This window comes from Mirounga angustirostris, unplaced genomic scaffold (genome assembly GCF_029215605.1).
Source record: "Mirounga angustirostris isolate CCGP_5_RB_7025 unplaced genomic scaffold, mMirAng1.0.hap1 SCAF_1, whole genome shotgun sequence".
Classification (NCBI taxonomy): Eukaryota; Metazoa; Chordata; class Mammalia; order Carnivora; family Phocidae; genus Mirounga; species Mirounga angustirostris.
This window is the reverse complement of record NW_026991709.1, coordinates 207,814,622-207,839,772: the sequence shown is the minus strand read 5'-3', so window position 1 is coordinate 207,839,772 and position 25,151 is coordinate 207,814,622. Positions and strand designations below refer to the sequence as shown.

The 25,151-nt window shown below is 54.2% G+C and overlaps 2 protein-coding genes across 8 annotated transcripts in view; one reads left to right on the top strand and one right to left on the bottom strand.

Moving 5' to 3' along the window:
- The window catches only part of LDLR (low density lipoprotein receptor), a 35,604-nt gene extending 27,726 nt beyond the window's left edge, over positions 1-7,878 (top strand). For 5 of the 6 annotated variants that reach the window (XM_045862981.3, XM_045862983.3, XM_045862980.3 and 2 more), the window contains 5 exons: positions 12-164; positions 854-991; positions 4,089-4,166; positions 5,398-5,555; positions 6,111-7,878. In XM_045862981.3, the coding sequence (XP_045718937.1) occupies positions 12-164; positions 854-991; positions 4,089-4,166; positions 5,398-5,555; positions 6,111-6,146 (563 nt within the window). In that variant the 3' untranslated portion in view covers positions 6,147-7,878. The remainder of the gene's footprint in view (positions 1-11; positions 165-853; positions 992-4,088; positions 4,167-5,397; positions 5,556-6,110) is intronic. The other variant, XM_064570864.1, reaches the window with a different exon arrangement.
- Positions 7,879-14,752: 6,874 nt separating this feature from the next.
- Positions 14,753-20,505, bottom strand: SPC24 (SPC24 component of NDC80 kinetochore complex). 2 transcript variants are annotated; one of them, XM_054505107.2, is made up of 5 exons: positions 20,216-20,505; positions 16,210-16,370; positions 15,952-16,052; positions 15,746-15,822; positions 14,753-14,962 (listed from the first exon to the last, which is right to left on the bottom strand). In XM_054505107.2, exons 1-5 carry the CDS (start codon positions 20,472-20,474, stop codon positions 14,856-14,858), a joined length of 705 nt encoding a protein of 234 aa, XP_054361082.2. In that variant the 5' UTR covers positions 20,475-20,505; the 3' UTR covers positions 14,753-14,855. The 2 variants fall into 2 exon arrangements, with proteins under 2 accessions (XP_054361082.2, XP_064426954.1); XM_064570884.1 differs by lacking the exons at positions 14,753-14,962; positions 15,746-15,822 and having other exon boundaries at positions 15,948-16,056; positions 16,226-16,370.
- Positions 20,506-25,151: the final 4,646 nt, after the last annotated feature.

Here is a 25,151-nt window from a genome sequence, read left to right as displayed (position 1 = left end):
TTCCCCATCAGGGGTGAACTGGTGTGAGAGGACCGCCCTCCGCAATGGTGGCTGCACGTACCTGTGTCTCCCGGCCCCGCAGATCAATCCCCACTCGCCCAAGTTCACCTGTGCCTGCCCTGATGGCATGCGGCTGGCCAAGGACATGAGGAACTGCCTCACAGGTAGGAGCACCAGCCGGCCCGGGCGTGCGTCCTGCTTCTGCCACCCTTGTGGCTTAGTCCTGCAACTTGACCTTCCCGATCTTGTCTTTGCTCCTCTGTCAAATGGGAGACTGAGTCTCCAGGAGGCCATCGTAGGGGGTAACCGTAGTTTGCCTCTTTCATGTGGGACACATGAGCTCTGTGCCAGGCTTTTAGACAGACGCTCTTCACCTTTGATGTCTGGTTCGCTCTCTCCCAGCCCCTTTGGGAGGTGACTCATTTTAGACATGGGCATCGAGTGAGGAGATAGCCCCCTGTTCGACTTTTCTCATCCTCAGAGAAAGTCTCAGTTTGGGGCCAGTGTGTCTGGAATACTTGTAAATCTCCCTTTCGAACTACAACAAATAACAACAACATAGACATTCGTGTGTTTCAGTTATTTTCAGTTTTGTTTTTTTTTAAGATTTTATTTATTTATTAGAGAGAGAGCATGAGCAGGGGGAGGGGCAGAGGGAGAGGGAGAAGCAGACTCACCGCTGAACAGGGAGCCCAGCACAGGGCTTGATCCTAGGACCCTGGGATCATGACCTGAGCCAAAGGCAGACGCTTACCGACTGAGCCACCCAGGTGCCCGTTTTCAGTCATTTCCTTGTGGCCAATGGCATGTGCTACTTACCAGCGGGACACTCAAGAAATGCTTCTTCTTTCAGGGACTGAACCTCCAGCGACCACCCTGGGCACCTCCACAGTCCCGGTCAGGCCGACGACGGTCCGCTCCACAGCCAGCCCGTGGTCCGTGGCCAGCCCTGAGTTCACCACGGCCGAGACGGTGACAATGTCCCACCACGGTAAAAGCGGGGGCTACCCTGGCCCCTGGTTTATAGCTCGAGCCTCTAGGCAGGCCCCTTCAGGGACCAAGAGAATCTTGGGGAAGGGATCCAGTGGGTTTAGTCTTTGCCCCTGCACTCTTTCTGACGTGGCCTGTGCATCTCGGAAGCCTCCGCTTCCCTACCTATAAAATGGGACTAATGAGCCTGCCCGCCCACCTCCTGGTAGTAGTGAGGACTACGTGGCCCCAGGTTTGCGGAGGGCTGGAGTGCGTGGCGGCGGCTTACCCAAGAGTCCTCCCCGACCAGAGCCCCGGGAGCCTGAAATGTTATCAGGGCCCGTTCGATGACCTGCTTTCAGGTGTCTGCCCAGCAGGGCCAGGGCTGGGGTGAGGCAAGTGAGGCACTGCTCAGGGCAGCATCGGAGGGGGCACCAAAAACCCAGGACTTAAATCGTATTTTACTGCATTATTGTTTTCAAAAATCAAACCACCAAGGGGCGCCTGGGTGGCTCAGTTGGTTAAGCGACTGCCTTCGGCTCAGGTCATGATCCTGGAGTCCCGGGATTGAGTCCCGCATCGGGCTCCCTGCTCAGCGGGGGGTCTGCTTCTCTCTTCCCTCTCGGGTACTCTCTATCTCATTCTCTCTCTCAAATAAATAAATAAAATCTTTAAAAAAAAAAAAAATCAAACCACCAAGCTATGGGTCATGGGCCGAACACCTGGTCTTGTCAATATAATTTGATCAGAGCCAGGGTCCCAGTGAGGCCGGGTCAGGCAAATGTAGTTACAGAGCCTGTCTTCCTAAAAATCTGACACTTTGTTATCACGGGATACTGGCCTTCATTTTTATTTCTCAAAAAATAACACATTCAAATATTACTCAATTACTAAGTGTTTTTTGTTTTTGGGGTTTTTTGGCAAGGGGCAGGGGCGGGGGTCAGGCTTTAAGTTCTTTTTTTTTTTTTTTTAATGATTTTATTTATTTATTTGACAGAGAGAGACACGTGAGAGAGGGAACACAAGCAGGGGGAATGGGAGAGGGAGAAGGAGGCTTCCTGCGGAGCAGGGAGCCTGATGCGGGGCTCGATCCCAGGACCCTGGGATCATGACCTGAGCTGAAGGCAGATGTTAACGACTGAGCCACCCAGGCGCCCCAGGCTTTAAGTTCTGTGCTTGGGGCTAATGCTTGGCTGTCACTGGCTTCATGGAAGAACCGCCATTTATCTCTTTGCCCACCAGAGGGCGCCTGCCCTGGAATTTGAGTGGCCAGAAAAATAGAGCTCATAGATTTTTCTAGCCAGAAAAAAAAGGTGGGGGGGCACATCAGCAAGTTTCAGACATTTCCCCCCCCCCCCAGAGTAGGTGAAGTCTGTGTCCAGCCATAAACAAGGCAAAGCAGGAACTGCTGTGGTTGAGGGAGGCCAGGAAACCTGTTTGCTTGGGGCGGGTTGAAAATCCATTTCCCAGACAGGCCACCCAGGGCTTCTTGCTTTGGGCAAAGGAGCCCTTTTAAAGGAAGAACTTCTCAAGGACCCTGTTGCTGCCTTAGATAATTTTTGTTAAGAAGTTTTCTTAAATACGTGCAAATGTGAGAAAAGTCTGTATAAACTCCCTACACACACGCACACACCAGCGGGATGGATGGATGTCAGTCACTGCTCACCTGCGTCCATGTGGTCCAGGTGTGGCTCCTCAGTCCTCCCAGTCTGTCTGCCTGTTTGGAGGACTTTAAACTTTGGTTTGCATGGGGCCCTCACAGGGCTCGGGGGCACATGCGTGCTTCCATAACGAGGTCCCCCCCAGGATTTCTGAACTGGGGACAGCTGATACAGGACTGTGGCGCTTGGTGCAGTCCACGCCAGGCCCTGGAATCACTGAACGCTACCGAGTCAGGTGGTTCTTGTCCCACGCAGACCTGTCTTGTTTCCATCAGACGCACAACCAGGGCGAACAAGTCCACCAGTGACCTCACCAACTGCTGGGAATGTCCCTGCATGCTTTCTTTTTTTTTTTAATATAAAGATTTTATTTATTTATTTGAGAGAGAGAGAAAAAACATGGGAGGGGGGAGGTCAGAGGGAGAAGCGGACTCCCTGCCGAGCAGGGAGCCCGATTCAAGACTCGATCCTGGGACTCCAGGTTCATGAGCTGAGCCGAAGGCAGTCGCTTAACCAACTGAGCCACCCAGGCACCCCTGTACCTGCAGGTTTTTGTCTCAAAGACTGGGGTCCTCTTCCCCAGAGCCTCATAACGCTTGACTAAGGAACCCTCTTAAATCTGCTCTGAGTCACATAACCCTGACTGCTAAGAATAAGGCCCCAGCATGATGCCTCTCAAACCCGGGAAATGCTCCAAGTTCCTTTGAACTTTTTTTTTTTTAAGATTTATTTATTTTAGGGGCACCTGGGTGGCTCAGTTGGTTAAGCGACTGCCTTCAGCTCAGGTCATGATCCTGGAGTCCCAGGATCGAGTCCCGCATTGGGCTCCCTGCTTGGCAGGGAGTCTGCATCTCCCTCTGACCCTCCCCCCTCTCATGTGCTTGCTCTCTCTCATTCTCTCTCTCTCAAATAAATAAAATCTTTAAAAAAAAAAAAGATTTGGGCGCCTGGGTGGCTCAGTTGGTTAAGCAACTGCCTTCGGCTCAAGTCATGATTCTGGAGTCCTGGGATCGAGTCCCGCATTGGGCTCCCTGCTCGGCGGGGAGTCTGCTTCTCCCTCTGATCCTCCCCCTCTCATGCTTTCTGTCTCCCATTCTCTCTCTCAGATAAATAAATAAAATCTTTAAAAAAAAAGATTTATTTATTTTATAGAGAGAAAGAGAGCGTGCAAGCGGTGGGGAGGGGCAAAGGGAGAGGGAGAGAATCCCAAGCAGACTCCGGGCTGAGCGTACAGCCTAATACGGGGCTTGATCTCACAACCCTGAGAGCAAGACCTGAGCCGAAATCAAGCGTCCAACGCTTAACCAACTGCGCCACCCAGGTTCCCTGCCCTTGAACCTTTAAGGACACCAGGAAGCATCAGGCGTTTCCCTCTGCGTGTCGGTTGTCCTACACCTGCTGTTTTCCCCTGGCCCTCACCGTGGATCTGAGCCTCGCTTTGTCCTTTCCCTCCTGCAGCCCTGGCTGATGCTGCCAGCAGAGGAGACGAGGAGAGGCCCAGGAGCGGGGGGGCTCTCTACATCATCCTTCCCATCGGTAAGCCTCCCGGCCCGGCCCACACCTAGTCCCGGCTTCCTGCAAGATGACCGCCTTGCCCGGTGAGCTGGGCTGGTCCACCTTTGCTCCCAGCCTCGGGGCGGCCCCTTTTCTAGCTTCATTCACTCAAATACAGTTGAGCGCCTACTGTGTGCCAAGCCCACTTCTGGGTCCTGGGGCCGCACCCAGGTGAGGATGAAGCCTCCCACCCGCTCCGAGCGACCTCTGATGTGTCAGCTGGGGCGGAGGGGGGGGGGCGCGTCCCTGAGGGAAGCCTCCTGGTGAATGGCTCTCTTGCAGGGGGGGTTTAGGGAGTTCTACGCCCCTACCCCCCACCTCACCCCTGTCACTCACAACTCTGTTAGTATCACACCCGTTACTCCTTTTCTGAGCAAATCGTTTCGAGGGGTCCCTTCAACACCCAGCCTGCTCCGGAGACCTGCATGTTGGTGCCTTATGGTCATCTGGCTGTGCGTGGACCGTCATGGCAGTGGGACCCTCACCTCCCTGCTGGCTGCCCGAAGGTGGCACCCACCCCCTGTCTTCCCAATGGAGCCTGAGTCTCTCCCACCCTCTGGGCCCTGGCCAGAATTTTTTATTTTTATTTATTTGAGAAAGAGCAAGAGAGAGAGAAGGAGCAGGGGGAGGGGCAGAGGGAGAAGCAGGCTTCCTGCTGAGCAGAGAGCCCGATGTGGGGCTCAATCCCAGGACCCTGGGATCATGACCTGAGCCGAAGGCAGACGTTTAACCGACTGAGCCACCCTGGCGCCCCCTTGGCCAGAATTTTTTACAAACCTGGGCTGGGTGAGCGCTTGGCTGTCCCCTGGATCGTGGAGGGTCTGGGAATGCCACCCCGGAGGCCCACTAGAAGTGAGGCAAAGAGCACCCGGACAAAAGAAAAGAGTTTTGGCCCCGTTGATAGAGAACAGTCCCATTTCTGAAAGGCGGGAGGCCCCACGTGTGGTGACTCGCAGAGGAAACCTGGAAGCATCAACCCCCGTGGGGTGTTTCTGGGGCGAGGCAGTCACAGTGGGCTTCGAGTTAGAGATTTGTTACGCACATAGGTAGGTTTTTCTCCAGTGGACAAGTATGTATGCCTTCAAATTTGGAACCAAAAAACCCCTATATACGTCAAAAGGCCCAGAGTCTGCTGGTGGTGTCACTTGGGGGGCTGAGCTGGGCGGCCTCCTGACCAGGCCCCCCTCTCCCCTCTCCCCGCCCCCCCCCGCAGTACTGCTCATCCTCCTGTGCTTCGGGACCTTCCTCCTCTGGAAGAACTGGCGGCTGAAGAACATCAACAGCATCAACTTTGACAATCCCGTGTACCAGAAGACCACGGAGGACGAGGTCCACATCTGCTGCAGCCAGGACGGCTACACCTACCCGTCGGTGAGTGCCCCGCCCCGCCCAGGGGGCAGGGAGATCCTCCAGAGCCCTTCTCAGGGTGGGGGATGGACAGTACCAAGAAAAGTGGGGGGGGGAGAAAAGTGGGGGGGAAGCAAGCCAGTGGGGGCTGGGAGGGAGATCTTAGATAAGGAGGCTGGGGCAGCCTTCCCCGAGCTGAAGGCACAGCCTCCGCATCAGTCCTGAGGCTGGTGTGGCTGGAGCTGAGAGTTGGGGGAGGGGGGTGTCGAGGGAGGAGCCAAGGGAAGGGACCAGGCAGCTGGGGAGGATTCTGGCTTTGCTCTAACAAGGTGGGAGCCCTGGAGACGGTTCTGGGCTTGGCCTGACTTGGGGCTCACGGGCGCCCTCCGGTGGCTGTCGCGGGGGAAAGACTGGGGCCAAGGTCGGGAGACCAGGCTGGAGACCGCTGGTCCAGGCCAGCTATGAGGGGGGCCAGCCCCGCTGCGGGGGGGCGCGGAGGGAGTGAGGCGTCTGTGGCCTCTGGCCGTGTTTACCGAGCGTTGGACTGATCGCTTCCGGCGTTTATCTTTCTGTTGACAGAGACAGATGGTCAGCCTGGAGGATGATGTGGCGTGAGTTGCGGCCTCTAGTCCTGTCCTTCCCCGGAACCTGCCGCCGCTCACGGGCAGGAAGAACACTTTCTCCCCGGCCCCTTGACCTGCCCCAACCCCTTCCTGAGACCTTGATGCCCTCCCGTTTCATGCAAAGAGAGAGGTGAACCCAAAGCACTGTTGGCGGCCGCAGCCGCTTGGCCTGTCCTGCCAGAGCTTTGTTCTATATATTTATTCGTCTGGGAGGCAGATCGGGCTTCGAACAGCACACGCGCAGCGGGTTTAGGTTGGGATTTTTTTTTTCTTTCTTTATGAATAGTGGAGAAGAGAAGGCCGAATGAGCTGGGGGGGATGGTGCGCATTTCTGCCCTCTCCAGGGACTGCTCACTTCTTCCACCTGAGGGACTGCCGGAGGGACCCAGAGGGAGAGAAGGCAAGGGGCTTGGGACTCGAGAGAACAGGTCCTACCCTCGAGGTCCGGGGTAGCTGCTCTACCCACCCCCCACTCTAGCCCGAGCCCCCCCACTCAGGAGTAAACGTGCTCACCTCTGCTTTGCTAGACAGCCAGAGTTCACTTTTGCTTTGCTATCCCTCTTTCCAAGCGAGGTCTGTGCCCTCCCTCGACGCCAAGACTCTGGCATCTGTCTTGACCTGATCGAATCCAGCATCCCGGGGGCGGGGCCCAGCGACCCCCAGTCATGCACCAAAACCTCCACGGTTCCCAGGGAAACCTGAGCCACCGGTTGCCCTTAATATTTATTAAGTGCCTGAGATACGCAGTTAGCTGATGCGTGAAGACAGTGGCCTCCAACCTCTAGGAGCATCCTGTGGTCGGGTGTGGTGGTCTGGACCCCCGCCCCGGCCCCCTGCAGGTCCCCCTGCACTTTTTTTTTTTTTAGTTCAGAGCTGTATCTTGTGTAACGTTGACGTTGTTACTATTTTGCACTGGTTTCTGTTCCGGTTGGGATGGGCTCCGGGGTGGGCGAGAGCCTGTGTGGATGAATGTGAGATCCCCGGGGCCTCTCCCCCCACCAAGCGCCTCAAAGCTGCCATCATGAGACTATCCAGCTAGTGTTTCGGCTTCTTAGCAGATGCCCCCGAGACATTAATTTCCCCAACAAGATGGTTGTGGTTGACGGGTATCCGCCGAAAATGTGCATGGCGTTTTAGCCCTGTAAGACGGCCCCCGGGCTGGGTCACTTCATGGGACCTCTTCAACAAAACGTCTTTCCTATCCGATCATCCGTGTCCCATTTACGACCAAAGAGAGAAGAGGCAGCCTTCTGTGGCTTCCCGCCTGATGTGGCCCAGGGCCTGCCCACTGCTCACCGCATGACCACTGAACACTGCCCTACCCTGCAGGAAACTGTGAAAGCCTTTTCTCCTTCCGAAGCATGTAAATAGTCCCCTGTACAGATCATGGGGGGCGCGGGGGGCGGGCTTTTTTGTTATGTTTGCACTTTGTATATTTGTTAAACATGTTTCACTTATATATATATGAAACAAAGATCTATTTATTTTTGCAAACCCTGGTTGCTGCATCACTGACCCCTCTAGGGGCTCTGCATTGGGGGCCGTCGTCTCTGAGATGCCTCTTCTTTTTGTACAAAGATTAGCACAAAGCTCTTCAGGTGAATCGTGTCTGTGTTGTATATATGGTGGGTTGCTTTGGGAGGATGGGTATCGCTTTTTAAACCACTGTACAGAATGTTTTTATAGCCTGAATGTCTGTGATCGATTAAATTTCTTAAATGAACTGCTTGGCGAAACCTGGGCCATTTTCTTCCTCTGGTCTCTGGGCTCCTCCGGGTCTGTGCATGGGTGGGACTCCACTCCCCAGGAGATGGATCTGGAAAAGGGAACATTTCCCCAGAGCTCAGGATGGGCTACAGGCTATGGGGTGCTTCCCTGAATTGGGGTTTTGCTAAATCTCCCACATGCTCATTCACAGAACCAACATCTACTGGGCGCCTGGTCTAGGCATGTGGGACACTGCAGTGAGTAAAAGAATAGAAGTGAGTAAGAGTCTGCCCTTGAGCTGACATTTTAGAAGGGGGAAATAGATACAAACAATGACTATATTTTGGAAGAATATTCTAGAAGAATTTTAAACAGGGTAATGGGACAGAGAAGTGACTGGCAGGGAGAGGACTCCTTTCAGGAGGGTTCAGGGAAGGATTCTCTAAGGAGGTGACACTTGAGCTGAATCCAGAAGCATAAACTGGGGGAAGAGTGGCTGGCGCTGAAACCTTCCCACCTGGTTCAATCAACACATGATTTCCAAAGGAAGCTTCCCTTCAAACCCTTTGGGCTCCTGGAGTGGTTGATGTGAGGTTTTCTTAAAGGATGAGACAAAGGATAAACACTTATGAAATTAATTGCTAAGAAATAAAGCAAGAGATTTCACAACACAAATCCAAATAATCATGAGTTCTGGCGAATTCTCAAATTCCATAGTGGCAACATTTGGCTAGAGCTGTGGGCGTCCAGCTACATATGTCCCCATTCTTTTGTGCACCCCGGCTTTACAGGAGTCTGGACCTGTAGGCAATTTAGACCCCTTTCCTTGAGCATGGCAAATCAAACCACAAGTAGTCTAGGTGGATCTGTTGGGATAGGGTCAGGAATAGCAGGTCAACGGATAGAACTTAATATGGGGAACTAAGTGTAAAAAGATCCAATGGGGCAAACCATAATGACATGCCACCTCACACTCTAGGTCCCTAGAGAAGTCAAATTCATAGACCTGGCAAGTAGATGGTGGGCGCTGGGGGCTGGGGGAGCAGGGTGGGGAGTGAGCGTTCAGTGGGGACAGGTTCAATTTGAGAAGACTAGAAAGTTCTGGAGACAGATGGTGATGGCTGCACAACCATGTTATTGTACTTGATGCCCCTGAAGTAGACGCTTAAACACGGTTGAGCTGGTAAATTTGATGTTATGTGTGTTGGAACACAATTTAATACTAAATGATAGTTTTTTTAAAGACCAAATAGGGGAACAATGAGGCAGCCAGCCCTAAGCAACAGTGTAGGGTGGGGCTGGCGTTACTGGAACCCGGGAGGGAGCTGGTGGGAGCCTTGCAGGAGACCCTGTGTACGGCAGAAAAAGGGGAGCGTCAGCTTCTCCCTCCTCCCGGTGCCCTCTCCGACCAGCGGCCCCCGTTGGCTGAACCCAGCAGGACCTGGGGAATGGGGTCCCCTGCCTTACAGGGCAAAGGGAGGGAGAGCAGGAACGGGCTGGGAGGGGGCTACCCAGAGTGCCGGACAGTGGGGCCAGGCCACTTAGGTTGAGATGGGTGACCTCGGGCCCGCGAGAGCCTCAGTTTCCCCCAACCGAACCGGGCCAGCGCTAACCCCCGCTCCCAGGCTCGGAGCGTGTCGGCGGCTCTGCGCATGCCCGGAACGCGGGCGCGGAGGGCCTGTTATCTCTTCTGTGTCCACAGGGTGGCACTTCCTTCCTTCCTTCCGCCTTTTGTCTTGGGAAGGTTCCAAAATGCCTCCGGGGGTGAGAACTGAACTGACCGCACAGGAAGCGGCCCGGGCCCGCACGCGGGCGGTCGATAATTGGTTGATTGACTGATTCCATGCTCAGCCGCGTGGCAAACGGGACAAATGAGCGTAAATGGCTTGGCAAACAGAAGGGGCCTGGAGGTGGCCCGAGGATGCAGCGAGGGGAAGGTGGCAGGACTGGGGGAGGGGAGGTCCCTGGGCCAAGGGCACGCGTGGGAGTGGCCAGAGGTGATGGAAGCTTCTGGTGTCTGGCTTCGGGTGCTTTCTGTTAAAGGACTGATGACTGAAATCCTTCCTCGGTGCCTGCAAGGCGCCCCCTGCATGTAGCCTGCGCCCATTTCACAGATGGGAAAGGGGAGGCTCGGGTCACTGGGCTCAGCTCAAGCAGCTCCGGGAGGCGCCTAGTTGCCACCCCGTGGCTTTCCCTACTGGCTACGAGGGGTGGAGGGGATGGATTCGTAGGGCTCAGAACCGGGTCCCGTATCGGAAGGCCCCAAGTCGCGCTCACCGGTCTGTGGGCTCAGCACCAGAGCTCCACGCCGGTGCTGGTTGTACGGGGTGGAGGCATTCTGCAGCTTGGGGGGCTGTCACCCCAAGGACAAGGTGGGGGGCTGGCGGTCCTGTCCTCCTCGGCTCTGAGGGCTCAGTAGCTCTGGCCAGGACAGGGTGGGTGGTGGGAGAAAGCTGCTCCCCTAAGCTTGATACCCCCAACTCGTGTCCTCTGCTGCCCCCCACCCCCACCCTTGGCAGCCCCAACCACAGCTGCCTGCGGTGAGTCAGGCTGGAGCCTGCGGGGCTGAGCCCAGGTCTGAGGGGGGTAAGGGAAGGGGAGGGCTGCCCGCACCCCACAGCTTCCCCAGCCAGCTCCTCCCCCACTGCGGGGGTCAGTGCTTCCTTCAGTCCCCCAGGAAGTGAATTCTCCGATGCAGGATGAGGGAGAGGCTGAGGGCTCTGACTGTGGGTGAGCCCTGGTCACATCAGCCACCCCACGGAGGAGGGCAACCGAGTTGGGGGGGGTTGGAGGCGGGCAGTCCCGGGGACACCTGGGTCTGGTCCAGCCCCCACTCCCAGCGGCTCGGGTTCCAGCCCTGCTTCCTGCCCTTGGGGGAGGGGCTCTCTCCTACTGGAGCCCCACCCTCCCAGGCCCAGCTGTTCTGCTTATCCTGGCCTCTGCTCCCACGCTGTGCCTGGGATGGAGGGAGGGTAGCTCCGGGTTCACAGCAAGACCAGCCCCCTAGAAACGCTGGGCTACTGCAAGGTGGCCTGTGCAGCCTCCCTTTTCCTGGGCCCCAACTCTGGTCTTGCCTGTAATCTGAAATCCTCTCCAGATCTTATGGGGGGGGGGGGGAGTGCAGGCTCAGCAGGATCAAGCAACCACTCCCTACTCCCCACCCTCCCTGTGGGATCAAGCCCCCTGTTTCAAGGTTCAGGCCTCACAGTTCCCACAGGCCGCTTGGCTACCCCTGAACACCCACCTTTGCACTTGCTGTTCCCTCTGCCTGGATCACAGTCTCCACACTTTTGTCCCCTGGATGCTTAAGTCTGGGCTCCAAGGACCCCGCCTCCCCAGAGCCTCCCCCAACAGTAACAGCATTTATCACTAACTGAAAGTTGGAATTCAGTGCCCAAACTCTGGCTCCCGGGGGGGGGGGGGGGGGGGAGTGCGGGGGCGTGGCCTGCTGGGTCACAGATGCCCAGTCCACATTTCTGAGTCAGTTGGGGAGGCCACGGGAGGTGCCGGGACCACACTCAGAGGGTCCCCAGGAACCCAAGCACTGTCATGAGGATGCCCTGCGACTGGTCTTTCCGGCCTCTCCCCAGCCAGTCCAGAGAGATCAGGTCACGGCCTCACATCCAACAACGGAGGTTCAAATCCAGCCCTGGACCCCTGTCCTCCAGGCACATGCACTCACCCGCCCCCTTGATCTATAAGCTAGGAAGAGCTCTGAGCACCGCTCACACCGGGCCTGGGGGTGGGGGACACTGGGTGGCCCCACCACGGGGATGAAGTCCTGGGGGTTTAGAGGAAGAGGTCGAGTGGGCCCCTCGGGGACAGTCAGCCTTGGGACGACCCGGGACTGCCCAGTGTGAGGGCCTTAGGTCTCCCTCGCATTCCCTGGGCTCTTTCCCCAGAAACACCAATTACAAGCCAGGTCAGCTGGGCCTTCAGATGTCTGACTCGCTGCCACCTATCCGTGATGACTTTATCTGGAACGTCAGCTTTGCAGCTCCAACACAGGCGTGGGTTCGTCATTGCTTGGCCTCTTTCTAGCCAGGTCACCTTGAGAAAGGGGCCGCCACCTCCGAGGCTGTTCCTCCCTGGACCCCACAGCTTCATTGTGGGGGCTCAGACTCCCGGGGTGTCACTGTCCTGTGACTTTGGGCAGGTGACCAAACCAGTCCATGCCTGTCACCCCATCTGTAAAATGAATACTCTTTACTGGCTTGGGATGGCGCTGGGCCCGTGCTGGCCCTGAGGGGGGTCAAGCCTCAGCCCTCCAGGCGCAAAGCCAGTGGCCTGGCTCCCCACTCCATGGGTCTGGGGACACGAATCTCGGTCCTCCCTCAGCAAGGCTGGGCCAAACACTCAGCAGGCCTGTGGCCGGCCTCCAGAATTCAAGAGCGGGTGACCACCAGCGCCGGGGCGGCTCTCAGAGGAAGGCCAAGCAGGAGTGGGATAGGGGTCCACACTGGAGGCTGTGGGCCTGAGGCTATCCCGCCGGCTGTCCCAGGCACCCAGCCAGCACCGGGCAGTGAGTCAGGGCCCAGGCATGCAGAGGGCCGGGGCCTCTCCAGGCCCCTGTGAGCTCAGGCACCTCCCTGAACCCGCCCGCCAGGCCACGTTCCTTACCCGCTTGCTCATTCCTTCGGCCAGTCCCGGGGGGCTGCCTGGGTAGACAGAGGTACACAGCCACTCTGAGCCTGGGTTCATGCAGCCTCCCCGAGGGGACCTTCTTCCTCTTGGAGAAACTGAGCTGCAGGCAGGCCAGCACCTCCTTAGCCTCCTCCCAGAACCAAGCGAAGCGATTACCTGGAGGGAGAGCAGGCCCATGGAGGGCTTTAGGGCCTGGGCCTGGGCCAAGGGCACTCACAGGCTCTGGTCTGTAACAGCCTCCGCCCCCCACACCTGCTTTGTCTCCCAGGCGCTCCGCGTGATCCGCTACAAGGATGCGTGCCTCATCGCCTGCCCCGCAGCTCAGCTGGGCTGGGTCGATTCGCACATGATCTTGGGGCCCCCCTGGGCGGGGTGCACTCCCGGCACCTTCACCCGTGCCCTCGAGCAGGCGGAGGCCGGCTGTATTAGCGGGAACGCCCGTCAGGGAGACAGCTATTCAGCCCAGCACGTGTGGATGCCTGGCTGGTTCTTGGCTGAGGCTGCAAGGTGTGTGGGGGGGGGCTGCTGCCTCGTGCGCGTGCTCCACGTTTGTCATGACCGAGGGGGTGTTCCTGGCATCTAGAGGGCGGTGGCCAGGAATGCTGCTAAATGTCCTGCGATGTCCAGGACAGCCTGTACCAGAGAATGACTGGCCCCGATGTCCCTAAGGTGGGAAAACCCTGGTCAAGTTCAAGTCTTTTGCCCTTTGGAGACCGATGGTACAAGCAGGAGGCTCTGCGCCCATTTCATGCCATAAAAGACCCTACCAATCTTGAAAATGAAAACAGCTCAGGAGGGCTTATGAGAACATTTACTCGAACACGTAAAACTGAGGAAGCCCTTGGCATAAAAACAGGGCCTCTGAAGTTCTAGGAATTTTTGTGAACCGAATGAACTGGCCCATTTCCCTAGAGCCTGACAGGCAGTCTTCCTTGCCCCGGAACCTCCAAGGGTGACCTGAATGGACTGTGTCTAGTGCCCATGATGTGCTCAGATGCTACTAGAACTTACTGCTCCCTCTGCCTAGAATGCCGCCTCGCCACTTAAAAAACTTACCGTAACATTGCACCTACTAGAAACAATTCAGTTATACAGACGTGCATGAAACCCCAGACCAAAGGACCCAGAGGCTCATGCGACCGTAACAAATCTACCGGCCAGGCTTTATGTTAGAAGGCAGCCAGTTAGGTTTGAGGGGAACCCACTTCCCGTTCTCTACCCTCAGGCAGGCAGGCTGGCCGTAAGCTTCCCATTCTTAGTGGTACCCCAAATCACTGAGGATGGGGGGTAGGGGGACACATAGATTGGCCTGGGTTGTATGCTGCATCAGTTAGATTTACTTTAGTTGTGGGGCGCCTGGCTGGCTCAGTCAGTGGAGCATGCGACTCCTGACCTCAGGGTCATGAGTTCGAGCCCCATGTTGGGTGTGCAGAGATTATAAATAAACTAAAAAAACCCAAACCAAACCAAAACAAACAGTGGCACACACAAGATAACTTAGTCTCCCCCCACATAAAGTAGTCCAGTACTGGGGCACCTGGGTGGCTCAGTCCATTGAGCGTCTGACTCTTGATCTCAGCTCAGGTCTGGATCTCAGGGTCGTAAGTTCAAGCCCCATATCGGGCTTCTACACTGGATGTGGAGCCTACTTAAAAAAAAAAAAAAAAAGTCCAGGGGTGCCTGGGTGCTCAGTTGGTTAAGCATCTGACTCTTGATTTCGGCTCATGTCATGACCTCAGGGTCGTGGGGTTGAACTCTGCGTCGGGTGCTGCGCTCAGCCCGGAGCGTACTCGTCCCTTCCCCTCTGCTCCTCCCTCTGCTCGCACCCTCTCTCTGAAATAAATAAATTAAAAAAATCTTAAAAAAAAAAAAAAAAAAAGTCCAGCGCTGCTGATACCCGGTTCCACGGTCATCAGGGAACCAGGCTCCCATCCACCCCAGAGGACTGCATCCCGCTCACGTGTGGCAATGGCACTGCCAGGGCTCCAGCCTGCACCTCCAAATTCCAGTTCTGGGCACACAGTGGCACTCAAGGATATGCCCCGAGTCAATACAAAAGGGCCCAACTCGAATCACAAATGACAAAGACGCAAGACATGTCCTCATGCACTACAGCGTCGTTCCTACAGTGTGGCCATGACGTGAAGCCGCAGGTCTAGCCGCAAGGGCAGTTCTCCGAGGTTACCTAGCCAAGGCCAGGCCAGCACTGAGGCCGAAGGTCCAAAGAAATCCAGTAACAAACCGCACTTGTGTGTAAACATTTAATGTTCAGCTCATCTCACCACTGAAGCACCGACCACCCACCACGGCTGCTTTGTGCTGTGGATGGACGTGTCCCCGAGGCTCCCGGCTACCAGTCTGTGTCTACCAGGCTCCAGAGATAGTCGCTGATGAACTTCTTAGAGAGCTGGGTGCTGTCCAGGTGGATGGGCTGGGCGACGCTGGGGCCGTGATGGACTGAGGGCACAGATGTAAGGAAGCCTGACACACACAGTGCCCCCCCAACCGCGGGACCCCAGGAGCAAAGGATACTGCCTCTGAAAAAATTGTATGATGATATTTAGAGACCAAACGAGATTTCTGTGAACAAAATTTAAATTCTGATAATGTACTATCTTTTTAAAAAATTGTGGTGAAATACATGTAAAATATACCACTTTAACCAGTTTTTAAGTGTAGAGCTCAGTGGCATTAAGTACATGCACGGGGTTGTGCAACTACCCTCGCCATCAGTCTCCAGAACTTTCCATCCTCCTGAACTGGAACATGGACTCCCCTCCCCCTCTCCCCAGCCCCTGCTATCTACTTCCTGTCTCTGTGGCTTTGACTCCTCTAGGGACCCCTCCTGTCCGTGGAATGAGACAGCAGTTTACTTTTTGTGTCTGGCTGATTTCACCTATCATGTCCTCCAGGTACATTCATGTTCTAGCATGTGCCAGAACGCCCTCCCTTTCTAAGGCGGAGTATGACTTTAAGGCATGGATATGCCACAGCGTGCTCACCCAGCAGTTTGCCGAGACATCACTGGGTTGCTCCCACCTTTCGGCCGTTGGGACCAACACAGTCATGAACACAGGTGTACAAATATCCGTTCCAGTCCCTGCTTTCCATTTGTTTGTGTTTATGCCCAGAAGCGGGACTGCGGGGTCGTCTGGGGATTCGGGGGACCTGCCGGACTGCTGCCCACAGCGGCTCAGCACCTCACATCGCACCAGGCTCCACTTTCTCCACAAAGGATACTGCCTTTGACCATCCCCGGCTCACTCTCGTAGTCCCACTCAATTTTACTAATTCGGTGATAAAGTTGAGCCACATACCTGAACGAGAACACAAAAAAACAAGATGAAGAGAGAGAAAAGAAAGTCACTCCCGCAGAGACTCCAACTCAGCTGCGGGACCGCGCCCAACATCTGCCACGCCACCCCACATGCGCTGGAGGGACCTACACGGCCGAGGGGATGGTGACAGTCGTGTCTTCGTCAACTTCCCTCTCCTGTCTCTCCAGACTGGCCTCGATCTCCTTGAGCTCCTCCAGCTCTCGGGTGAGCTGAGTAAAGCAGGCAGTTAAGGTCACCTCGCTCTGGAGGGGGGCTGCCCGCGCGAACCCCAGCCGCGGGGGGGCACAGGGCCCCCGGCTCCAAGCCCGGTGCCTAGCGTCCACGAGCTGGCGTCTCCGGGGTGAGCCCGAGGCCCCGCCGCCACACACACATGGAAGGATATAGGAGGCTGGCCTTCAGACGGGTGTCCTCCTCGCCGGCCTTCCGAAGCTCGGCTTTGAGCTGCTGCAACTCGACACCCCCCTGGTGCGCCCGCTCCTTCGCATCAAGAAGGCTCTGGGCCACTTCTTCCTCCATGGCCAGAACCTCTGGGGGAGGGGGGGTGGAGAGGAGAGAAGGTGGAAGCCCTTCAAAGCAGTTTCTCCAGGGTCTGCCCTTGCCCCAGAAGAGCCCGAGGACAAAGGGTGGGGGGTTCATGCACCTGAGGTCTCGGCCACTCCTCACTTCCCTGTCTACGGCTCCCCAACCTGCGATCCTATTTCCAAAAGCCCACCACTCAGTTCCACCCGGACCTTGCAACAGTGCTTCCATTTCACCAAAACACATTTGAATCCGCCAAAAAAAACGAACGAATGCATGAATAAAAAAATCAATCAACCAACCAACCAACCAATCAATCCAGTCCTTCTTTGCACACCTGGTCTTAACTTACAATGTCACGGTCAACCTTGTTGCCCAAGCAAGAAGCTTGGCCCTCACTTCCCACATCCCATTAGTGATCCAGGTCTGGCCAGTCCCCTCCTCCTGGCCAGCGGCAATCCCCTCACAGGTCCCTCCAGGACCACCGAAACAGCCTCCCCCTCGCTCCCTGTTTGCCAGTCCCTTCTGCTCTCTGCCTCCAGTGTGGCTGTCTTAGAGACCAAATGTGAAGTCACTCCCTGGCTCAAAGACCACCCATGGCTGCCTAGTGTCTCCACGATAAGGTCCAGGTCCCTCTGAGCACCTTCAACTTCCCCGACAGCCTTTCTCCCTGCTTTTCAGCCCACCATGTACTCTTCCCTCTGCTCTGGCCACAAAAACACCTCATCATTCTTCAAACAAGCCCCATTTTTCACAGGCCTGGGCCTCCACCTGCCTGTCCTCTGTGGGATGCCACTGTGCTCCTGCCCATTGCGTACTCCTGGACTCAGCCTTCAAGACCTCCTGGGCAGTGCACAACTCGGGCAGCCGGACACTCTCCTCTCCCTCCTAGGGCATGGCCATGCTTCCATGACAGCCCCTCCAGCACTGAATGATTCACTCCTCCTCCTTCTCCCTCCAATCAGGCATTGCATCTTACATTCACCGTAGATCGCCAGCACCTACTCAGAATAAACATGCTTTGAACAAAACATCCAGAAAGATCAAAAACACCCTAACAAGGTTACCATGTTTCTTCCCAGAGAGCTGGAGAAACCCGCCAACTCAGAGAAGACACAGATGGAAATGTTTCCCAAAGGGCTGGCGTTTAAGTGTTTACAAACTTACATTAAGTTAATTTTTCATCAAAATAGTACATGTATATGGCTGTGAAAACTTAAACACACACAGGAACACCCCCCTCCCCAAGCCTCTCCAACCCTCTGAAGCAGCCACTTTCAACTCATCACTGTTTTCTCTGGCATTGACCTTCACATTTCTAAATAATTTGCTTATGCGGCTATTTCTTGATTTGTCTGTTTTAAACAGTGCCTGCTGATTTCCTGTTAGGATAGCTGAGGGACTGGCTCTCTTCTGCAGCCTTCCTGCCCCTTCTCCCCTCACCCTCCCCACAGACAACCGAGTCACCTTGGATTCTTCCCTGGGAGTGCCCTCCTCCCTCACAAGCCTCTGAGGGAGGTGGCTTAACCCCTGCCCCCATGGAGAGGTGAAGGACAGAAGCCCCAAGATGTTCAGTGACTTGTCCACAGGCACTTAGCTCTGAGGCCTGGATCTGAACTGGATCCCAGAGTACCAGCTCCCTGGTACACCGACTCTTGTCTCGCCAGCCCCAACTCCATCCGTTGGGCTAAAACCCAGGCAATCTGGGTGATGCCATCTGCTCCCCAAACCATCAATGGAGGGGGAGCGAATGCAGTGGGGAGGAGAGAGAAGAGAGAAAAAAGAGAGAGGAGGAGGAGAGAAGGGGAAGACTGACTGGGGCATGCACCACACTTAGAACAACCTCCAAACACCTCCTGGGGGGCTCACTGCCGGCAGGGTCTAGCTGTGGCTGACCTCACCTGCACCACTTTCTCCGGGGTCTCTAAGTTCACTCTCACCTCAGGACCTTCGCATTTGCAGTCACCTCTGCCAGGAACATGCTTCCCCCAAGCCATCCCCTGCCTAGCTCCTAGGTCATTTCAGTCTCAACCTAAACAGTATCTCCGCATAAAACGTAACTGTAAAAAGGCATTTAAAAAAAAACAAAACAAAACCCTGGGGGCGCCTGGGTGGCTCAGTTGTTAAGCGTCTGCCTTCGGCTCAGGTCATGATCTCAGGGTCCTGGGATGGAGCCCCGCATCGGGCTCCCTGCTCTGCGGGAAGCCTGCTTCTCCCTCTCCCACTCCCCCTGCTTGTGTTCCTGCTCTCGCTCTCTCTCTCTGTCAAATGAATAAATAAAAACTTTAAAAAAAAACCCAACCAACCCTGGCACCGAAACCACTGTGGAAAACTGGATGACAATTTCTCAAAAAGTTAAATATCAAATTACCATGCGATCTAGCAAATTCCACTTGTGGGAAAATACAAAAAAAGATTTGAAAGCAGGGACCCAAAGAGATATTTGCATACCCATGTTCATGGCAGCATTATTCACAATAGCCGGGGGCTGGAAGCTACCAACTGTCCATCAGTGGATGAACGGACAAACAAAATGAGGTATGTCCATACACTGGAATATTATTCAGCCCTAAAAATAAAGGAAATTCTGACACGTTACAACGTGGATCAATCTTCAAAACATTCTGCTAAGCGAAATTAGGCAGAGAGAAAATATAAAAAATAATAATAAAAAGAAAATAAGCCAGACACAAAATTCCAGGATTCCACTTTATATGAGGTCCCTAGAATAGTCAAATTCATAGAGACAGGAAGTAGAATGGTGGGTGCCAGGGGCTGGAAGGAAGGGAAATGGGGAGTCAGCGTTTAATTAGTACAGTTTCAGCTGGGGATAATGAAAATGTTCTGGAGATGGACGGTGGGGATGGCTGCACACTGATGTGAATGTGCTTATTGCCACTGAACTGGACACTTAAAAATGGCTAAGTGCTATCACTGGTCCCATTTCATAGATGAGGACACTGAGGCTTGAGAGGGCAACCACTGGACTGGGGCCGCAGGGCTCATGAGTTACCTGAAATCCAGGTCGCAGGCTGGGCGAGCCCCTCTCACCTGTGGGAGAGGCTTGATCTAGCCCTCTCTGTAGCATATTAAGGTATTAGCAAAGCTTTTCCCCTTTAGCTTTAAGAGTCTTACATTTGAAGGTGTCTTCGGTTCCACGTAAATGGTATTATCTATCCACTGTCCTCTCCATGTAAAGCAGGGGGCACCTTACCAGCACCGATTTATTTAATCCTCACCATAGCCCTGGCTCCCTCCCAAGCCTCCTTGGGTTTCTGCTAAAACATCATCTTTTCAGAAGGCTTTTGCTGACTTGCCCCAAAACATCACCACTCCCTCCTATACAACCCAGTTTTTCTCCTTAGCCCGTCACCTCCTGACTTATCCATTTTCCTTGTTTATCCTCTGACTTCCCCCGCTAGCATTAACTACCCTCTATCGGTCTGTTTTGTTCTCTGCTTCTAACCCAGGGCTGGCACTCTACCTGGCACACGGCAGGTGCTCAATAAAATAGCTGAACAACCTCAATAAGTGGGGATGCTGGGATTAAAACCCAGAGCTTTGACTCCTGAGCCCCACTTCGGACCCTGAGTCCCCCAGCTCCTGCTCACGGAACGCTCAAAATTGGGCCAGACCCTGCGAGCTCCTATATTCACCCACTAACTCCCTGGGAGGTGGCTGCCATCCTGAAGCCCATTTCACGGGCGGGGAAACTGAGGCTCAGAGGAGGCAGTGTCTACGGGAGAACAGGGCAGGGATGGGGGCGCCCAGGAGGGAGGGTTTTGAGGCGGACCTTCTGCCCCCTGCCATCACGCGGACCCGGGTCCCGGCCGCCCCCGGCCCCAGCCCTGACCTCGCAGCCGTTGCTCGGCGCTGTCTTGCGTCTCCAGCAGCCGCTCCACCACCTGTTCGTGGCGTCCCAGCAGCCGCCGTTGCTGCGCCTCCGCGCGGTTGGCGCCCAGCAGGCTCACCAGCCCCTGGCTCACTTCTTCCATGTCGCGGAAGGCAGCCATGACTACGCCAGGACCATTCCCGCGCAGGTTTAACTGCCCGCAGGGCCCGCCCCTTCCCGAAGAGGCCCGTTTCCATTGGCTTGATCCTCCGTCAGTCATCAGAGAATGGGCGGGAGGTAGCTTCAGGTCTGGCCTAGTGCACCTGCGCCAGCTCGTCAGTCTCCGGCAATGACCAATCGGCGCAGGGAGGGAGGTGGTGCGTGTGCCTGCGGGAGTCCTGCATGATGCGCCTGCGCAGGCTGGAAAGCGTCTGGCAGATCCTGAAGCTGTTTGTGTCCTTGGCAGTAGGCAGCCCGCTGCGTCCAGGGCGGGGTTCTAGGGGCGAAGCCTTGGACTGCATCTCGTGGAGCTGACCTTATATAGAGTGTGCGTGGGGTCCTCACAATCAACGTAATAAATACATAAATTCCATAAGAGGCTGCATAGCAAAATAGAGTCCGCAACCAGATTCACGGGGTTCGAATCCCACTTACTAGCTTTGTTACCCTGGGCAAATGACTTCACCTCCCTGTACCTCCCTTTCCTCCTCAGTAAAATGGGGGTCATAATAGTACCTACTTAGGGGTTGGCGTGAGGATTAAGTGAGGACGGTCCTGGGTATTCAGTGAGCACAATATTAAAGCGTTAAATAAAACCTACATAGAACAACAACAGGTTGGGCACCCAGCCTCACTGGCACCAAACACCATGCTGTGTGAAGGGTTATAGTAGAGAAAAGAAAAGCTGCCCATTTACGCGACAAATTTCTCAAACTGAGGTAAAGAAATCAATTCAGCAGGTCACAAGCAGCGTTTTCTACAAAATACAATGGGGGAAAAAATCAGTGCATTGTGTACAGAACGTTAAGTATTGGTTTGGGGAACTCCAAAATCTGCATTTGTGTACTGGGTGTGACAGATTATATTTTCAAAAAATAGCTACGGAAATAGTTCCAACCTTGACACTCCCTATCAAGAGGCAGACTCATCCTCCTTTTGAACTTCAGCAGGACTCTGCAACAAATAAAATGTAGCAGAAAGGGTACTATGAATTACAAGCCTCCAGCCTCGGTCAGAAACTAGCATGCAGCTTCTGCCTGGTGCTAGCTTGTGCCCTCCCTTGCTCTCTTGCCCTCTCTCAGTTTTGGGATACTTTTTCTCAGAGCCCAGCTGCCATGTTGTGAGGAACCCAAGGGGATGATGTAAAGAGTCTCCCAGGTGAGGTCGCAGCAGGAGTGAGTGAGTGAGTGAGTGAGTGAGTGAGTGAGCCTGGAAATGATTTCAGCCCCCAGCCTTGGAGCCATTCCAGCGGACACCAAGAGGAGCAGAGACGAGCTGTCCTCACCAAACTGCTGAAACTGTAGATCTCTGAGCAAGATCAATGCCATTGTTCAAAGGCAGTAAATTTGGGAATAATTTGTTATGCAACCGTAACACCTGGACTGCTGGGTCACAGGTGTAATTTCCATCTTACTGTAGGTCACACAAAAAACACGGAAGGCCCCTGCTTTAGTGGCAAGACCTCACAATAAGCAAGGAAACAAACGAACAAGATCATTTTAGTGAGGAAACTGTGCTTTGAAGGCACTCCAGCAGGGTCTAGGATAGCGTCAATGGAGTTGGGGGGCAGGGAAGGAAGCGACTTTAGGCTATGTGGCCAGGGACAGGGACGGACTCCCTGAGCAGGGGACATATGAACCATGAACCGGGATCTGAGTGATAAAAAGATGTTGGGAAACCAGCGCCAGGCAGAAGAAAGAGCCTGTGCAAAGGACAATGAAGTGGGGAAATTTTTAGTTTGTTTAGGGAATACTGAGGAGGTCCAAGTGGCTGGAGAGGAGGAGGGAGAGGGTTTCCAGGGGTCCTGAAACTTTATTCCGGTATAACAGGAAGCATTGGAAGGCACTGAGTAGAGGAGAGCTATGGAGTGGACTGGCTTCCAGATCTTGCAGAGTCTAGAGAATTTTGGGGCTGGGCTGGATATGCAGAATGAGGAAAAGGAAGAAGTTGCTTCCTGGGTGTTTGACCCAAACACCTGGATGGGTGGTGCTGCTTGTGGCCAAGAGGGAGAGGAACAGGCATGGAGATAAGAATGGAGGGCCCCCTCAGGGCCCCATGAAGTGAAAGGTTTAGGGAAGTTCTTAGTAGCTGGGGCATGGCCACATGGAACTATCGAGAAGGTGGTTGCTTGGCTGTGAGTCTGTAGAGACGCTTAGGCTGGGAATAAAAGTCAGTTGTCACAGATGCACCTGAGACCAGATGCCACCACCCTGGAAGAGAATAAGGAGGAGGAGGCCCAAGGACCAAGCACTGAGACCCTCTGACTGTAGAAATTGTGGAAAAGAGGAAAAGCCGGCAGAACACAGAAGGCACAGCCAGGGAGGAAGGAGAGAAGCTACCACAGAGAAGTCAGGAAATGTGGTTTTGATTGATCATCAGGACTCTGACAGGTCCCCGACCGCATGCCTGGGGCCACCTTCTTCCTCAGAGCTTACTTTATTTTTTTTAGGTTTTATTTATTTAAGTCATCTCTACACCCAATGTGGGGCTTGAACTCATGACCCTAAGATCAGCAGTTGCATGCTTCTCCGACTGAGGCAGCCAGGCACCCCCAGAGCTTACTTTCATTTCTTTTTTTTAAGATTTTATTTATTTATTTGACAGAGAGAGAGACAGTGAGAGAGGGAACACAAGCAGGAGGAGTGGGAGAGGGGAGGGCTGGGCGGGGAGCCTGACGTGGGGCTCGATCCCAGGACCCTGAGATCATGACCTGAGCCAAAGGCAGACGCTTAACGACTGAGCCACCCAGGTGCCCCCAGAGCTTACTTTCAAGAGACAGTTTTTGTGACGACCCCAAGGGCTGTTTTTATATTTTTACAGTGGTCATGGAGATGGGAACACCCTTAGGACTGATAGATGGATTTAGTCTTATCCAAGTCACAGATCTCTTTGAAATCTGATCAAAGCAGTGACACGGGCTCTTTCTTGAAAAACGCATGCCACATCCATACACGTTTGGATTTTGTGCATATTTGGGGTTTAGGACCCCAAAAGGCCATCCCTAGATTTTTAGGTTGATGAAGCTCTCCAGCCTTGTCTCCTCGGGTAGCTAGCATTCTTGCTGAAACATCAGTGTGTGGGTGTGGAGTTGGGTCCCCGGAGGCAGCACTCAGGGCAAGCAACACTCACCTCCTGTTGGCTGAGCATTTATGCTGATTGCTGTGTCACTCTCAGCTGTGTGACCTTTGGTGGCAGGGTCTCATATTCTCTGTGTCTAAAGGTGGTGGATTACTTAACAATGCAGAGTGAAATAATGAGGAGATAAGAAGTCAGGGGTTCAGTTTCTGGTTCTGCAGATTACCTGTGACCTTGGCAAACTCGGAACCTTTCTAAACCACGGGCTAATGATAGCTCTCTCTTATCAGCTGGGGTGGGCTGGTCATGAGATAAGCCATTTGGGATTGCACAACCATAGCCGGATAGATATAAATGCTCCTGTCAAAAAAGGTCACTCACCTCCCTTCCAAAAAACAAAGCAAGAGCCACCTCACAACCATTAGGATGAGGACTATTTTAAAAAAAAAGGTATTGGCGGGGGGCTGGGGGGGTGGAGAAATTGGAACCCTTGTGCATTGTGGGTAGGGATGTAAATGGCGCAGCCACTGTGGAAAATCAGTATGGCGGTTGCTCACAAAATTAAAAATGGAATAATCCAGCACTTTCACTTCTAGGTATATAGCCCCAAAATTGAAAGCGAGGATTTGGAGATATTTCTAGACCCGACATGATTTACAATAGCCAAAAAGGTGGAAGCAACACAAGTGTCCACTGATGGATGGTTGAACAAAATGTGGCGTATCCATATGAAAGGATGTTATTCGGTATTAAAAATTCTGACAGATGCGACGTGGATGAACCTTGAGGACATTGTGCTAACTGAAGTGAGCCGGTCACAAAAAGACAACCACTGCACGATTGTACTTATTTGAAGTCCCTCCAGGAGTTAAATCCATACAGGCAAAAAGTGGACCAACAGTAGCCAGGTGGGGTGGGGGTGGGGGCGGTGAGAGTCAGTGTTTAATGGGCACAGTTTCAGTTTGGGAAGAGGAAAGAGATGGATGGTGGGGATGGTTACACAACAGTGTGAATATGCTTCATGCCACTGAACTGGACACGTAAAAATGGCTTCGATGGGGGGCGCCTGGGTGGCTCAGTCGGTTGGGCATCTGCCTTCAGCTCAAGTCATGATCTCAGGGTCCTGGGATCGAGCCCCGCATCTGGCTTCCAGCTTGGCGGGGAGCCTGCTTCTCCCTCTCTCTGACCTCCCCCTGCTTGTGCTCTCTCTCTCTCAAATCGATAAATAAAATCTTTTTTTTTAAAGATTTTATTTATTTATTTGAGAGAGAGAGAATGAGAGAGAGAGAACACATGAGAGGGGATAGGGTCAGAGGACGAAGCAGACTCCCTGCCGAGCAGGGAGCCCGATGCGGGACTCGATGCGGGACTCGATCCCGGGACTCCAGGATCATGACCTGAGCCGAAGGCAGTCGCTTAACCAACTGAGCCACCCAGGCGCCCTGGATAAATAAAATCTTAAAAAAAAATGGCTTCAATGGGGGGCGTGCCTGGCTGTCTCATTCTATGGAGCATGCGACTCTTGACCTCAGGGTTGTGAGTTCGAGCCCCACATTGGGTGTAGGGGTTACTTAAAAAAATAGGGGCACCTGGGTGGCTCAGTCGTTAGGCGTCTGCCTTCGGTTCAGGTCATGATCTCAGGGTCCTGGGATTGAGCCCCGCA